Genomic DNA, 13850 nt, shown 5'->3' on the forward strand with positions numbered 1-13850 from the left:
TAAGATCTATGTTCTGTTATCTATGCATGCACTGTTCTCTTGGTACTGTTCTCTGTCTAGTGTAGTAGAAGCAAAGAAATGTTCATTCTGTGTTAGAAGTGATGCAAAATTATACAATTAAAACTTTGATGCCAGTGATCTCAACGTCTGAAGGAATGTGGTCAGTCATTACTATTTTAAAGTTTCATTAGTATTCATAATAGGTACAATTGTGGTCACTTGGATTTTAATAAAGGTACAAGGAACCACTCATTTCACATCTATCAATCAATTCTCAGTACCTGCAATACAATTCTGCCAGCTAGCTTTGTCTTGGTTGATACCATAACTTCCGCTCCACGCACTACACATGTATTACTATAGGTGCACTTAAGAATAAGTCAACTGTCTTGTTCTATTTTGACCCTCTAGCATGAAGTAAAATACTATTGCAGGTACCGAGAATTACCATAACTATTGTTTGTAATACTTTACTAAAGATTTCGTGAATCTTCTTCAATATATCAGAATACCAGTGAGTAAAGTACTGTGTACATAATTTCTGAATATTTTTTGAGTATTGGTTGCAGCCAAATGTCGACCAGCACCGACTAGCATGGTGAGAACACATACCATATATCCCAATACTGCTTGTCAGGATGTCCTATGTAATGAAAACCACTTGACTCAATTTACAATTTATGAAAATCTCTCACCTATAACATTTCTACTGTTTCAGAACAACCCTGTTCTTTTAGATGAAGAAAATAGTACTTTAGAACAGATAGGAATTATAGATAATCAACAGATGTTGATAGAAGGTAGGATTTTTTTATTATCTTCTTGTAGTTAATAATGTTAGTCATGAAAAGTAATGCTTTTGTTTGGAAGATCTGTTTGTATCTGTCCAGCATCAGTTGCTTTTGAAAGTTTTCTTATAGCTTTCACTCGTTGTAACAAGAGTATATTTTTTTGATCAGACAACCAACAATATATTTACTCGGATTTGTTAAAATACCAATAATTAGACATTGTACATGTTAATTAGATATTAATTAAGAGGTCAGCTTTATCCATAAGTAATACAGTAAAAGGTTTAAAGTGTGATTACAGTGGGGGAGCTGATTTTTAGGTGTAGACCCAAAAATGAATTTTGATAACGATGTATTGTATGATACTATGTCTACTGCTATACATATACATTTACCTATAGGTGATTTAATACTGTTTAGGGTGTATGGTAGTATCGGTATTAAGTCATTATCAGTTTCAAGGGTTTGTCCAGTTGCAGTTAGTGCATCTTTAATGTATTGGAAGTCTATGTTCTGTAGCCAGTTTCACTTGGCTTATTTATTTATATATTTATTTATTGCATCCCTTTTGTATCAGGGGCTGACATGGCTTATACCAAGTGTTGATGCTTGTTTTACTCAACAAATGTTGGATAATCTGTCCATGTATGTCATCATACAAAATGTGTTGAAATGTGTTTACAGTATTCTAGGCTGTTATCTGTGTGTTATAAAATACCAACTGATCAAAGAATATTGCATTTGCTTCCATATTCAGTCAGAAATAAAGACATGAGTTGGCCTGAAGAAATGTCGTCATTAGCTTTCAAGAAAGGAATTGATAAGAAACAACAAGGTGAGAATTAACCATCGATATATCTCCATCTAATTACACTCTGTACATCTTGTATGATGATGCTATGTTCACATGTAGGAATAATGAAAGTCAGAGAGTAATATATACTCAGTCATATAACTAGTTTAGGACATTGTAAGGAGTCCTTTGTTACATTTGATAGGCAGAACAGTTTCAGGATAAAGTCAGAAAGTATTACTGCAGAAACAGGATTTGTACGGCACTTCATTGATGAAACATGATATTTTTGACAAACAGATAAACATTTTAACCTCAAACTAACATAGACAGAGATAAAACACAAAATATGATTCTATACCTAGTCACATCAAAAAGTGATAGGCATAAAATAATCTTTTACAATTCAGTAGAAATAGCTTCTGCTGTCTTTGTACCAAGAGATATATATGCAATGGACACTGAATCAGAAATCAATTGGTTTATAGATTCTTCATGATTACTAACTTTTCTCTTCTCATTGTAGTTCCAACTGACAAAGGAGCAACTGGTCTGAGTAACCTTGGCAACACATGTTTTATGAATTCAGCATTGCAATGTATTAGTAATACTCAACCTTTGACACAGTATTTTGAAAAGAATGTTCACCTTTATGAATTTAACAGGTAAGAATAAACATTTGTACTTCAATATTTCTACACTATTTGTCATCTACGAAAATTACAAAGAAAAAACATTTCATAAAATCAGATATCTAAAATGACCTTGTGATCAGATACCTTGAGACTATTTCTTATGACAAGAATTGTAAAAGTATTTTGCTGAAAAGCTAAATGCAGTTACAAATTGGACTTATACCACAATGCATAATTTATGAAAGTTTTGGGAAAATGTGTTAATTTTTGAATGTGTTAATTCATATTTTGAGTTCTATAGAACCGATGACATTGTGATATAAAAGAACCAAAAACTAAACAAACTGGTGTTTTCTGTTCAAACTCTTACAACATGGCTTGCATGTGCTGTAATATTGACTGTTTGCATTTGTAGATCCAACCCTTTAGGTATGAAAGGTCACATAGCAAGGAGGTATGGAGACTTAGTACAAGATTTATGGAGTGGTACAGCCAAGAGTATAGCACCTCTTAAACTTAGGGTAAGTGAACATGTAAAGTGTACAGGTAGTGAGTGAATAGTGATAGAGATAGTAGGATTTTATTTGCTTCATATGATATATCTTTATTTCTAGCATTGTTATTGGGGCTTACAAATGATGTTCTGTCCATTTGTATGGGAGAGTCTGTGTCTGTGTCTGTGTCTGTGTCTGTGTCTGTGTCTGTGTAAGAGTGTCTGTGTCTGTGTCTGTGTCTATGTCTGTCTGTTTGGGAGTGTCTGTGTCTGTCTGTATGTCCATGCATATCATTCTCAACCTTGCACAAGCAAATTCGGTAAAAATTATATATTTTGATCACTGTCTCTTTGGGAGGGGGGATGTCTTCAAAGGAAGGGAGAGAGTTGTATGGCTTCAATTGAGGGGGGGGTTGAGGTATGTCTTCAATGGGGAGGGGGGGGGGATGTATGTCTTCGATGAAGACTTTTCCATACAGTACACATGGTTTATATTTTGCAGTGGACTATAGGAAAGTATGCACCTAGATTCAATGGTTTTCAGCAGCATGATTCACAAGAGTTACTAGCTTTCCTCTTAGATGGACTACATGAAGATCTGAACAGGGTTCAAAATAAACCGTATGTAGAACTCAAAGATAGTGATAACAGACCTGATGAGGAAGTAGCTGAGGAGGTAAGTCTGTCAGTTTATACTCATACACACTTGGTTTCTTATTTATTAATTGTAAATTTCAGAAAGTTTATCAAAAATTGCAACAAGAAATAAAAAATTAGTTGATGTGGTTGATGTTCATAGGTCAGCTATGTAAACTTTCAACTTAAGTCTGTAACACATTACAGTACATGTAGCCCATATACTCAATGAAAAGATAAAACTACAGTGTAACTTTAGGTATAATTTTGGATATTTGCTGAGTGTTTGCAAATTTCACATACATCCCATAACACAAATATATGTTAATGAGGTATTGTTGTTTCAATGAATGATTTGGATGTCACTTTTCTGTAATACTCGACAATAAAATTTTAATTGTCATCATTATTGAAATATGTTGTGAAAAACTAATCTACTGAGTCTCTAAATGGTTATGACAGTCCTCTATTATACAACAACAATTTGAAAAAACTTTAACAAGGAAATCAAATTAACCGTACATACAATGTATGGTAGACCTTAAAGACCAGGGTTTCAATTCCAGGTTCTGGCATTATCAGTAGACCCATAAAGATTACAATATACAATGTACATAGGATTATAGTTTCATTGTGAACCAACTTTGTGTATTAACTCTGCCAAACAACTGTTTTTCTCACCCATATTTAATCTACATCTGATCTGACTTAATATTAATTTGTGACTTTTTTTTTCAGGCCTGGGAGAATCACATGCTGAGGAATCGGTCCATTATTGTAGATTTGTTTCATGGGCAGTTGAAATCCATGGTTAGATGTACAGAGTGTAAACATGAAAGTGTCCGTTTTGATCCATTTACATACCTATCATTACCTCTACCTTTAGACAGCTCAATGCATCTAGAAATTGTAGGTAAGTTGTAGAACATCAGTACAGACAGACAGACACACACACAGACAGACAGACAAACAAACAAACAAACAAAACAGTCAGACACAGACAGGCAGACAGACAGACAGACAAACAAAACAGTCAGACACAGACAGGCAGACAGGCAGACAGACAGACAGACAGACAGACAGACAGACAGAGTCAGTCAGTCAGTCAGTCAGTCAGTCAGTCAGTCAGTCAGTCAGTCAGTCAGTCAGACAGACAGAGACCGAGAATGCTAAAACTGACAGTTAAAATTACTGAAACTTAGAGACTGAAGGTGTACACTAGACCAAGACAGACAGGTGTACATATACCATATGAGTACCATTAGTTCACTTGTTGTTTGTATGTTTGTTTTTCTCCTCCAGTGATTAGACTAGATGGTAGTATTCCAAAGAAGTATGGTTTAAGATTGAACATGGAGGACAAATATAAAGACTTAAAACAAAACCTAAGTGGACTTTGTGACTTAACCCCACAACAAATTTTACTTGTAGAAGTCTTTGGAGCAATGATACGGGTAAGTTTTTATCTTCAATGCACTTTCATATTTCTGATCTTGACATACTAATTTTAAAGTAACTACTAACTGTGGTTAGGCTATATATGTAAAGTGAGCCCTCTGGAGTTGGAGTAGACACATTTACATCAACTTTCCCCTTGCACATTGTACATGGTTGAAGCATTGTGCTGTGAAAAAATGAATGGTAAATTTAGGTATTGACACACAGATTGTTATATCTTTCGGATTATGGCTTAGCAAAGATGCATTGGACAATTTCTATACTGAGTTGCATTCCTCCAGATTCATGTTATTTTGTTTTGTAATATTTGGTGTTTTTTCCCCCTGTACAGAGTCTACCCTCAGATGGGCAGAAAGTTAGAACAGCATTAGGAGGATACCTGTATGCGTATGAAATCCCTCCCCCACCTCAGCTGTCTGTACCCACACAGACTAAAGTTGTTACTGACAAACAAACTCAGGGTAAGTTCCTCACTTAGTCAGTATAATCTTTGCATCATGTCTGTATACGTGTATGGTGGCCCATTCATAGCATGTCTGTATACATGTATGGTGGCCCATTTATAACATGTCTGGATACATGTATGGTGACCCATTCATAACATATCTGTATACATGTATGGTGGCCCATTTATAACATATCTGTATACATGTATGGTGGCCCATTCATAACATGTCTGTATACGTGTATGGTGGCCCATTTATAACATATCTGTATACATGTATGGTAGCCCATTCATAACATGTCTGTATACATGTATGGTGGCCCATTCATAACATATCTGTATACATGTATGGTGACCCATTCATAACATATCTGTATACATGTATGGTGACCCATTCATAGCATGTCTGTATACATGTATGGTGGCCCATTCATAACATATCTGTATACATGTATATTGGCCCATTCATAACATATCTGGATACATGTATGGTGGCCCATTCATAACATATCTGTATACGTGTATGGTGGCCCATTCATAGCATGTCTGTATACGTGTATGGTGACCCATTCATAGCATGTCTGGATACATGTATGGTGACCCATTCATAATGTTTGTATACTTATTATCAGTGACTAGTAATGGTGTTCAAGCCCACATTGAACCTCTACCTCCAGTGAATGATACAACGCCAGAACTTCAAGAAAGCACAACTATGAACTCCACCACTTCTACGTCCAAATCAGGCAGTCTACACAGAACTCAGAAAATCAACACTAACGTGATCACACCAACAGACAGTACCAAGAGTAGTAGTTCCAGTAATAGTACTAGTAGTAATGGAACCAGTGGTTTACATACAACACCATATTTGGGCAATGCTTTTGATGGCTTTGTCATTGCCATGCATAGAAAAATGGTGAGTATATATAGATAGTCTTTTTGGTTTGGAGACAGGAAAGAAAGGAGGGAAACCTGGTCAAGCTTCATACCATGAACCAAACTTTTGATGAGGAACCTCAGTAAAATTTATGTCCCTTCAGAAATCAGATAGATTATACCAACAAACTGCCCATAGCAAAAATTCATCTGACAGCTTGGACAGATTTTTGGCTGCAACAATTTTTTCACATTGTCATATTAAAGTATGTGTGCATTTGATAGGCTGTTTGAAAAGTTAAAGCCAAGAGTGTCACAAATGAACTTGTTTCATCCAGCCATTTTCTGAAAACAATACTGTCCCTCTCTTGGGCGCTCTCTCTCTCTTTAGTAGATTGTTATGCATCTGACATTTCAGAGTTGGCACAAGTGTTTCCACCATGTTGTACAAATTGTATTCATACATATTAGACTACTGTTGCATATTGATCCTGCAATTTGTGACTTGGACTGCAAGTTTTAGGATTCCGAATTCTGAACTTTGGGGAGTGTCATATCATACCTTGGTAGATTTCTGACCATACCCAACATTTCTGTAAAATGTTATATAACCTACTAATCATTTCATTTTTGCTACAGATACGAATGGATGTATATTTCCTGTCATCCCAGAAGACAAGACCTAGTTTATTTGGCACACCCCTTATATTACCGTGTACTGTAGCAACACGACAATCAGACCTGTACAAGGCTGTCTGGGTTCAGGTCTCCAGGCTTGTTAGTCCTCTACCCCCATCAGAGAATGGTGCCAACCTGAAGAATCATGCTCAAGATTGGTAAGTAGCAGATTCTATTGATTCATGCAGGTGATGTAGGAAGTAAAGAATGATGTACACATCTCAGCTGATAATATAAAGTTATAAACTATCAGTGTTGTAGTATAATAAGCTTTTAGCAACAGCGCTTAAATTATACAATGTGAATTATTTTAATGGGTCGGTTTTTATAGTGCTGATTTTTTCCTCTGTGTGTGCTGATATTTCTTTCCTTGTTTATTTACTTTTGGAATTTTTAACTTCAGTATGTGCATTGTATTGAAATGCACATGTAACTTTTTTTTTTTTTTACAAGAAATAAATAATGATGATAATAAATTATCATGAACTTGGTTCGTTTTGTGTAACTTCAAGTTAATAACTGTTTCTTACTTTCCATTTGTTATAGTGATGACAGTATGGGTTATGAGTATCCATTTGTTCTCAAGGCAGTTCAACGAGATGGCATTACATGTGCCTGGTGTCCATGGTACAGGTAGGGATGTGTACCAATAACAGTGTAGGAGTTATAAAGGGTTTGGCAGTGATAGTACAGGTGCTCTAATTGGGCAATATTTAGCATGGGTACCCTAAATAGTGCAGAAGCTCTGGGCAATATCTATGTGAAATAAAGTTGACAGGTCAAAGTTGTACCAAAATCTATGTCTTGACACACCAAAGACACAATTTATTGTATTAGTTGGATGCTGTATGCCTTTGCTCAGTTACAAATGACTTTTCATCTGCAATGTCGTATAAGTTTATAACTTTTCAACTATATCTCAGTCGTATACTTTGATATCATTGATACTTTTGTATTTGTCATTGTTGTAAGATAGTTTGTGTTTAGGTTGTGATATTGAGCGTATTTATTCATGTTATACTTTTTTGTTTTCTCTTAAAATATGTTTATATTTGTTATTGGCAGGTTTTGTCGTGGTTGTAAGATAGATTGTGTAGATGATGACTTTGCTGTAGGAAGTGCTTACATTGCAATTGACTGGGACCCTACAGCTCTACATCTCAGATACCAGTCGTCACAGGAAAGGGTAAGTGTGTGCAAAATGTGCATTGTTACAAGCAGAAGTCAGCATAGCAACATAATTCTTTAATTGTATGCATGTGTGTGTGTGTGTGTGTGTGTGTGTGTGTGTGTGTGTGTGTGTGTGTGTGTGTGTGTGTGTGTGTGTGTAAGTGTGTGTGCATGTGTGTGTGCATGTGTGTGTACATGTGTGTGTGTTTGTGTTTATGTGTGTGTGTTTGTGTGTGTATGTATATGTGCACACGTGTGTGTGTTTGTGTGTGTGTATGTGTGTGTGTTTATGTGTGTGTGTGTTTATGTGTGTATGTGTGTGTGTTTATGTGTGTGTGTTTGTGTGTGTGTGTGTGTGTGTGTGTGTGTGTGTGTGTGTGTGTGTGTGTATGTGTTTTCAAATATTGAATTAAATCAAAGTTGTAATTTGTTACCTTTATACTCAAAGATTGTGGCAGACCACGAGAGTGTAGAAGAAAGCAGACGACTTCAGACAGAGCCTATAGATTTAGACACTTGTCTTAAAGCATTTACAAAGGAAGAAGAACTAGGAGAAGATGAACTGTGGTATTGTTCTAAATGTAAGGCACACAGACAAGCCACCAAGAAACTTTGGATATGGAGGCTTCCACCTATATTGGTAAGTGAAAACCACACCTAATAAGGATATGGCAATCTCGCCATCTTGAATGGTGCATTTTGGGAAGTGTCGACACCTTAAATGTTGCATTTTGGGAAGTGTTGACATCTTGAATGTTGCATTTTTGGAATTGTTGCCACCTTGAATGATGTAGTGTGGAAAATGTGATCATTGACAAGCATGACTCAGTCATTGCTGTAAGCAATCTGTCAAATTATATGTAACCAAAATTAATGTAGCCTTGGTTATCCAAACCCTTGCAGCAGGGCACTCCTTCCTATCACCCCAGATTATATGTAGTATTGGAACTACAAATAAATCCAAAGTCTTTGCATGTGAGAATGCCCAGTTTTGAGTGCAGTATGTATGTCAGTATGTCAATTCAAAATAGTATTAAATGTCAAAAAACTATCAAGATGTGTACAGCTGTAAATTTTCATTATAAGTCAGAAATTTTGATTCACATCGGAAGTGCTGTGTGCAAATATTTTATGCTGGTGTAAAACGTAACTATTGCTACAGTTGAATGTAGAATTAAAGAATGTTTTATCTTATTTGCTTCTTGTGAATAGATCGTACACATGAAGAGGTTTCAATATGTAAATGGACGATGGGTGAAATCACAGAAGATTGTCAAATTCCCAAAGAAAACGTTTGATCCATCAAACTTCCTAGCTAGAGACGCTCCCACATTACTGCATCTTCCAACACACATGTTACATACAAAGGATAAACAACATGAAACGACTCCCAATGGTGTCGCCATTCAGGCAGTTGGAAGTGGGGATGGCAGTCACAGTGTTATACCAAAAGTGTCATCAGAAAGTAGCTCTGACAGTCTGCCTGCAACACCAAGCAGTAGCCGTCACAGTAGTGCTGACAGCCTCAAACAAAACAAACTGAGTAAGGATTCGCCAAGATCAAAACGGAAACGAAAGAATTCTGTTAGCCCGTTGCCACTCAGGAAACATAATTCAGTCAGTCCATTGCCGAGTAAGAAAGAAAACACAGATAACATAGACGTTACAGGAGGACGTCTAAGTGCAGCCAGTGATAAAAGTCAGAGTTTAAGTGTGGAATCAAATTGCAGTGAAACTAGTAGTACACTAAGTACTAGTGTTATTAACCTTGATAGGAAACATAGTGACAATTCTGGAAGTACAAAATTGAGTCCTCCCGTGGATGCAGCAAACTCACATCCATTGAAAGATGTGGAAGCTGAGTCATCGGGTACTGAGATGGTGAAGTCTACTAAACCATTGTACAACCTGTATTCACTGTCTGTAAGTATTAGTGATGTATATATTTATCAACAAACTCATATGTATATATAATACAGGTTCCTTGAAAAGTGTGTGGAAATTTACAGTCTTTGGAAATCTGTGATGTGTTCTTTGTTTATCCGTACATTGTCTTACTGGTATACTAGGGGATGGTCATTATGTGGTGTATGCTGTCAATCCAAATAATAAACTGTGATGTGTTCTTTGTTTATCCGTACAGTGTCATACTGGTATACTAGGGGGTGGTCATTATGTGGCGTATGCTGTCAATCCAAATAATAAATGGTATATTTACAATGACAGTACTTGTAAGGTGAGTAACAGCACCAACCCTTGTGTCATTATGTATTCAAGCACTGAGAGAGGTCAAATGTGTTCTCACCTGAACTTGAAGTATAAGGTTAATGGCATTTGGGGAGTGTTATATTACATTGGTCTCAGCCCAATAATCGATATAGCATGTGCCATAGCATCATCAATGGACATTTCTTATCTGTTAAAAAAATTGTAACTGATAGCTTCATAGCTGAGTTACAGGGTTAATGCTGAAACACACAAACAGTTACACTTAAGTTAGTAAAGGACAATTGGGCTGTTGGTATGTCTTGGATAATGAACCACATCAGAATGTCTGATTCTCTGGTAACAACTGGCCTCTAGGTGGCGATATACAGTTTATATTCAGCCAATTGTAAATGTCAGGCAGTCTCTGTTGATCTTAGGATTGTAGCATCTAATGTTAATACTACCTACCAATCAGATTTGAATTGTTCATCATTGAAGTGGGGAATTATTAAATTTTATTTAATCACATATCTCTCATCAAATCTGTAGGAAATCAAAGAAGAATTGATAGATACAGACAACGCTTATATGCTGTTCTATGAACGCCAAGACTTGGATTACAAATATTTCCTACCTGATACCAAGGGTAAGGAACCAGATACAACTAATATTGATGACGAGTTTGAAAGTGATTTCAAGAAAGTTTGCCAAATTCAGTAATTTTTACTTGACGATGGATGGAATCTGCTCTTATAGAGTGTGAAGATGGAATGTTTGACACTGAAAATATTATGTGGATATTTTAGTAATCCATATTAAGGAAACGTTTTTCTGGAAACAGACTTGCCACTATTATAGCTTTACAAGCCTTAAAGGATAGGGAACAGGTGGATGTTGCAGAGTTTTTGAATTTTTGTATCGTTGTGGAATTGTGAAAAAAGTGTGACTGAATCTTCAATATTTCTATGCATTTACAAAACCTATACTGGCCATATATCAGTGATTAGACAGAGATGGGAGATGCCATCTTGTAAAATGAAGTATTTGTTACATTTTTATCACTAAGTACGCGTAATGGAGAAATATCATGCTAGGTTGACCTTTGACCTGGCAAGGAAGCCCAGCATAGCCTGGAAAAGGTGTTGCGGCAGATTTGAAATGAAACAAGAAATTGACTGATTAGAAGCGATTTCCTGATAGAAAATAATTTGTCAGTTGTAAATGTGCTTATGTCTCAACCATTTTGCTGTAATATACAGGTTCTAGATATCAAAAACAAGTTTTTATAAAAATAACAAAAACAGGATAATGTCATTGCCTAATTTGCATATTCTTGAAGTTTTCTTCACTAAAAGAGTCATTGCCTAATTCGCATATTCTTGAACAGTTTTACAAACTTCAAATTTAGTAGAAAAAAGTCCCCAAGGTTGTACATTATATATACCATACTTAATGTATTATTGAGCAGTAGACAGAAATTATGTTCTATGATAGGGCAGAAGTGAAGATTATATTTTGATGACCTTTGACACAAGCATATAAAAATCAAAAGTAATTTTTTTTAATGATGCAGGCCAGTTATTTTGGACTTTTTTTCATTTGAAAGTGAGATGTATAGATTTTAATTGTTAATCACAAATATATATATAAGTGTGTTGGACATTTACATCAAGAAATGTTAGATTTTTATGTACTTTAATCATGAAATGCCATCATTTTATTACTTTTTGTACCTAGTATGGAATTTACAACCCTGTTTAAAGTTGACTGACCTGCATCAAGTAAAGGACACAATAGAGATAAACCAAAATCAGGGTGGTATAGGGGTGCAATATGATGTGCATGGGGTGACATTGAGTGTATAAGGAGTATCACACAGTGTGCGCTCTGATTCTTGCAACAAGTAGGAGCGATAATGTTGATAATAATTTTGAAAGTTTTGTATGACAGTTGTTGCCTTATATATCCAGCGTACTGTTTGATCTTAATACTAATTCTTTTGTGTAAATGGATTTGTACATTTGTAATTATTTCTGTAACCATTATTTACATGCATGCCTGTAAAGGTGTCTGTAGACATACAGGCCTGTAAAGGTGTCTGTAGACATACAGGCTTGTAAAGGTGTCTGTAGACATACAGGCCTGTAAAGGTGTCTGTAGACATACAGGCCTGTAAAGGTGTCTGTAGACATACAGGCCTGTAAAGGTGTCTGTAGACATACAGGCCTGTAAAGGTGTCTGTAGACATACAGGCCTGTAAAGGTATCTGTTGACATGCAGGCCTGTAAAGGTGTCTGTAGACATACAGGCCTGTAAAGGTATCTGTAGACATACAGGCCTGTAAAGGTGTCTGTAGACATACAGGCCTGTAAAGGTGTCTGTAGACATACAGGCATGTAAAGGTGTCTGTAGACATACAGGCATGTAAATGTATCTTTTCTTTGTTTGAGTCTGTTGGATCAATTGTCATCTAGTGGAACTCACTCCAATTGTAAAGTAATTTATTCTCTCTGCTTGACCTTATAAGTGACTTTTATCATTTTGTTAAACTAGACTTTTATAGTTCATGAACTCAGAATGTTTGTTTCCATTTATAGTTCATGAACTGAAGTGTAAGTTTTTTTTACAAATGTACTGCTAGGTCACGAATGTAAAATTTCAACTCTTTATTTACTGTAATTGAAATTTGCATAACAAGACAAAATGTGCATGACGGTGTGAAATGAAATTTTGCACACTTCACTCAATCAAAATCCATGACATTAAGTTGATAATCTGTGTTGGTTTGACTGATGGCATCTAGTCAGTACAGTCGTTAGTTTTTACAACATGTAGAAGTTTCTTTCTTTCCATTCATTAGAGGTGAAGAGTTTCCTTTTTTTCTCCAAGTCCAAATCATGCAATATATTTGCATAGTTAGTACAATCACTGTCCCATCCCTCTAGTACCATTGTAAACATCTTTGCAATACACAGACTCTATATGTCAGCTTTAGTGTATATACACAAAACAATGTCAAATGCCTTGAAGGAACATGGGCCAAATCTGGACATATTGCTATGTTAATTTGGTCTGATTTGAAGAATTCTACATGTTGTTGTAGTTACTTGAAAGGTTTCATATCATCCACTAGTAAGCACGACATCTGTAGCATTGTAGTATTGGAATATCCCGGAAACCGGACGTGGAACCACCAACTTGAAATTGATTTCTTCCCTAAGGCAGTCAATGATTCACTGAATTCAATATAGAGAATTTGATATCATGATCAGAGAAAATGCACATTCATAAGGGCAGCCTTACTTATTCTCTGTTTCTTGTGACCTAACCAACCCTATAGTTTAATCTGGTAAAATAAAAGGAAGAATTGACACCCTTTGCAGGAGGTTAGAAGAAAACTTACAACATCACTGATTTGTACAATGTTGACCCTGTTTATATAATAGCAATTATCCAAGGGAAAATAATCATTTATCGCCAAAATAAGTTTGGGTGCCGTAACCCCATCAATACTTTTAGCAACAATTTAACAGAAATGCAATATGTGATGACTATTTTGTGTACAGGTACATGTAATGTATATATCAATTACTGTGTATGTGTTGGTCTTAAAGTGTAATTTATGTGCTTTGAATATTTGATGATGTAAATAGTATCTGTGTAA

At 35.7% G+C, this 13850-nt stretch overlaps 1 protein-coding gene across 2 annotated transcripts in view; it reads left to right on the forward strand.

Annotated features, from left to right (window-relative positions):
- LOC144448783 (ubiquitin carboxyl-terminal hydrolase 32-like) overlaps positions 1-12369 on the forward strand; it is a 47356-nt gene extending 34987 nt beyond the window's left edge. For both annotated transcript variants that reach the window (XM_078139070.1, XM_078139071.1), the window contains exons 15-30: positions 719-800; positions 1549-1626; positions 2111-2249; positions 2635-2740; positions 3215-3388; positions 4087-4261; positions 4651-4802; positions 5138-5267; positions 5884-6170; positions 6770-6966; positions 7355-7441; positions 7874-7994; positions 8427-8618; positions 9191-9901; positions 10122-10214; positions 10736-12369. In XM_078139070.1, coding sequence (XP_077995196.1) covers positions 719-800; positions 1549-1626; positions 2111-2249; positions 2635-2740; positions 3215-3388; positions 4087-4261; positions 4651-4802; positions 5138-5267; positions 5884-6170; positions 6770-6966; positions 7355-7441; positions 7874-7994; positions 8427-8618; positions 9191-9901; positions 10122-10214; positions 10736-10906 — 2895 coding nt within the window. In that variant the 3' untranslated portion in view covers positions 10907-12369. The remainder of the gene's footprint in view (positions 1-718; positions 801-1548; positions 1627-2110; positions 2250-2634; positions 2741-3214; positions 3389-4086; positions 4262-4650; positions 4803-5137; positions 5268-5883; positions 6171-6769; positions 6967-7354; positions 7442-7873; positions 7995-8426; positions 8619-9190; positions 9902-10121; positions 10215-10735) is intronic.
- Positions 12370-13850: the final 1481 nt, after the last annotated feature.

The sequence above is a fragment of the Glandiceps talaboti genome, chromosome 18 (assembly GCF_964340395.1).
Source record: "Glandiceps talaboti chromosome 18, keGlaTala1.1, whole genome shotgun sequence".
Taxonomy (NCBI): Eukaryota; Metazoa; Hemichordata; class Enteropneusta; family Spengelidae; genus Glandiceps; species Glandiceps talaboti.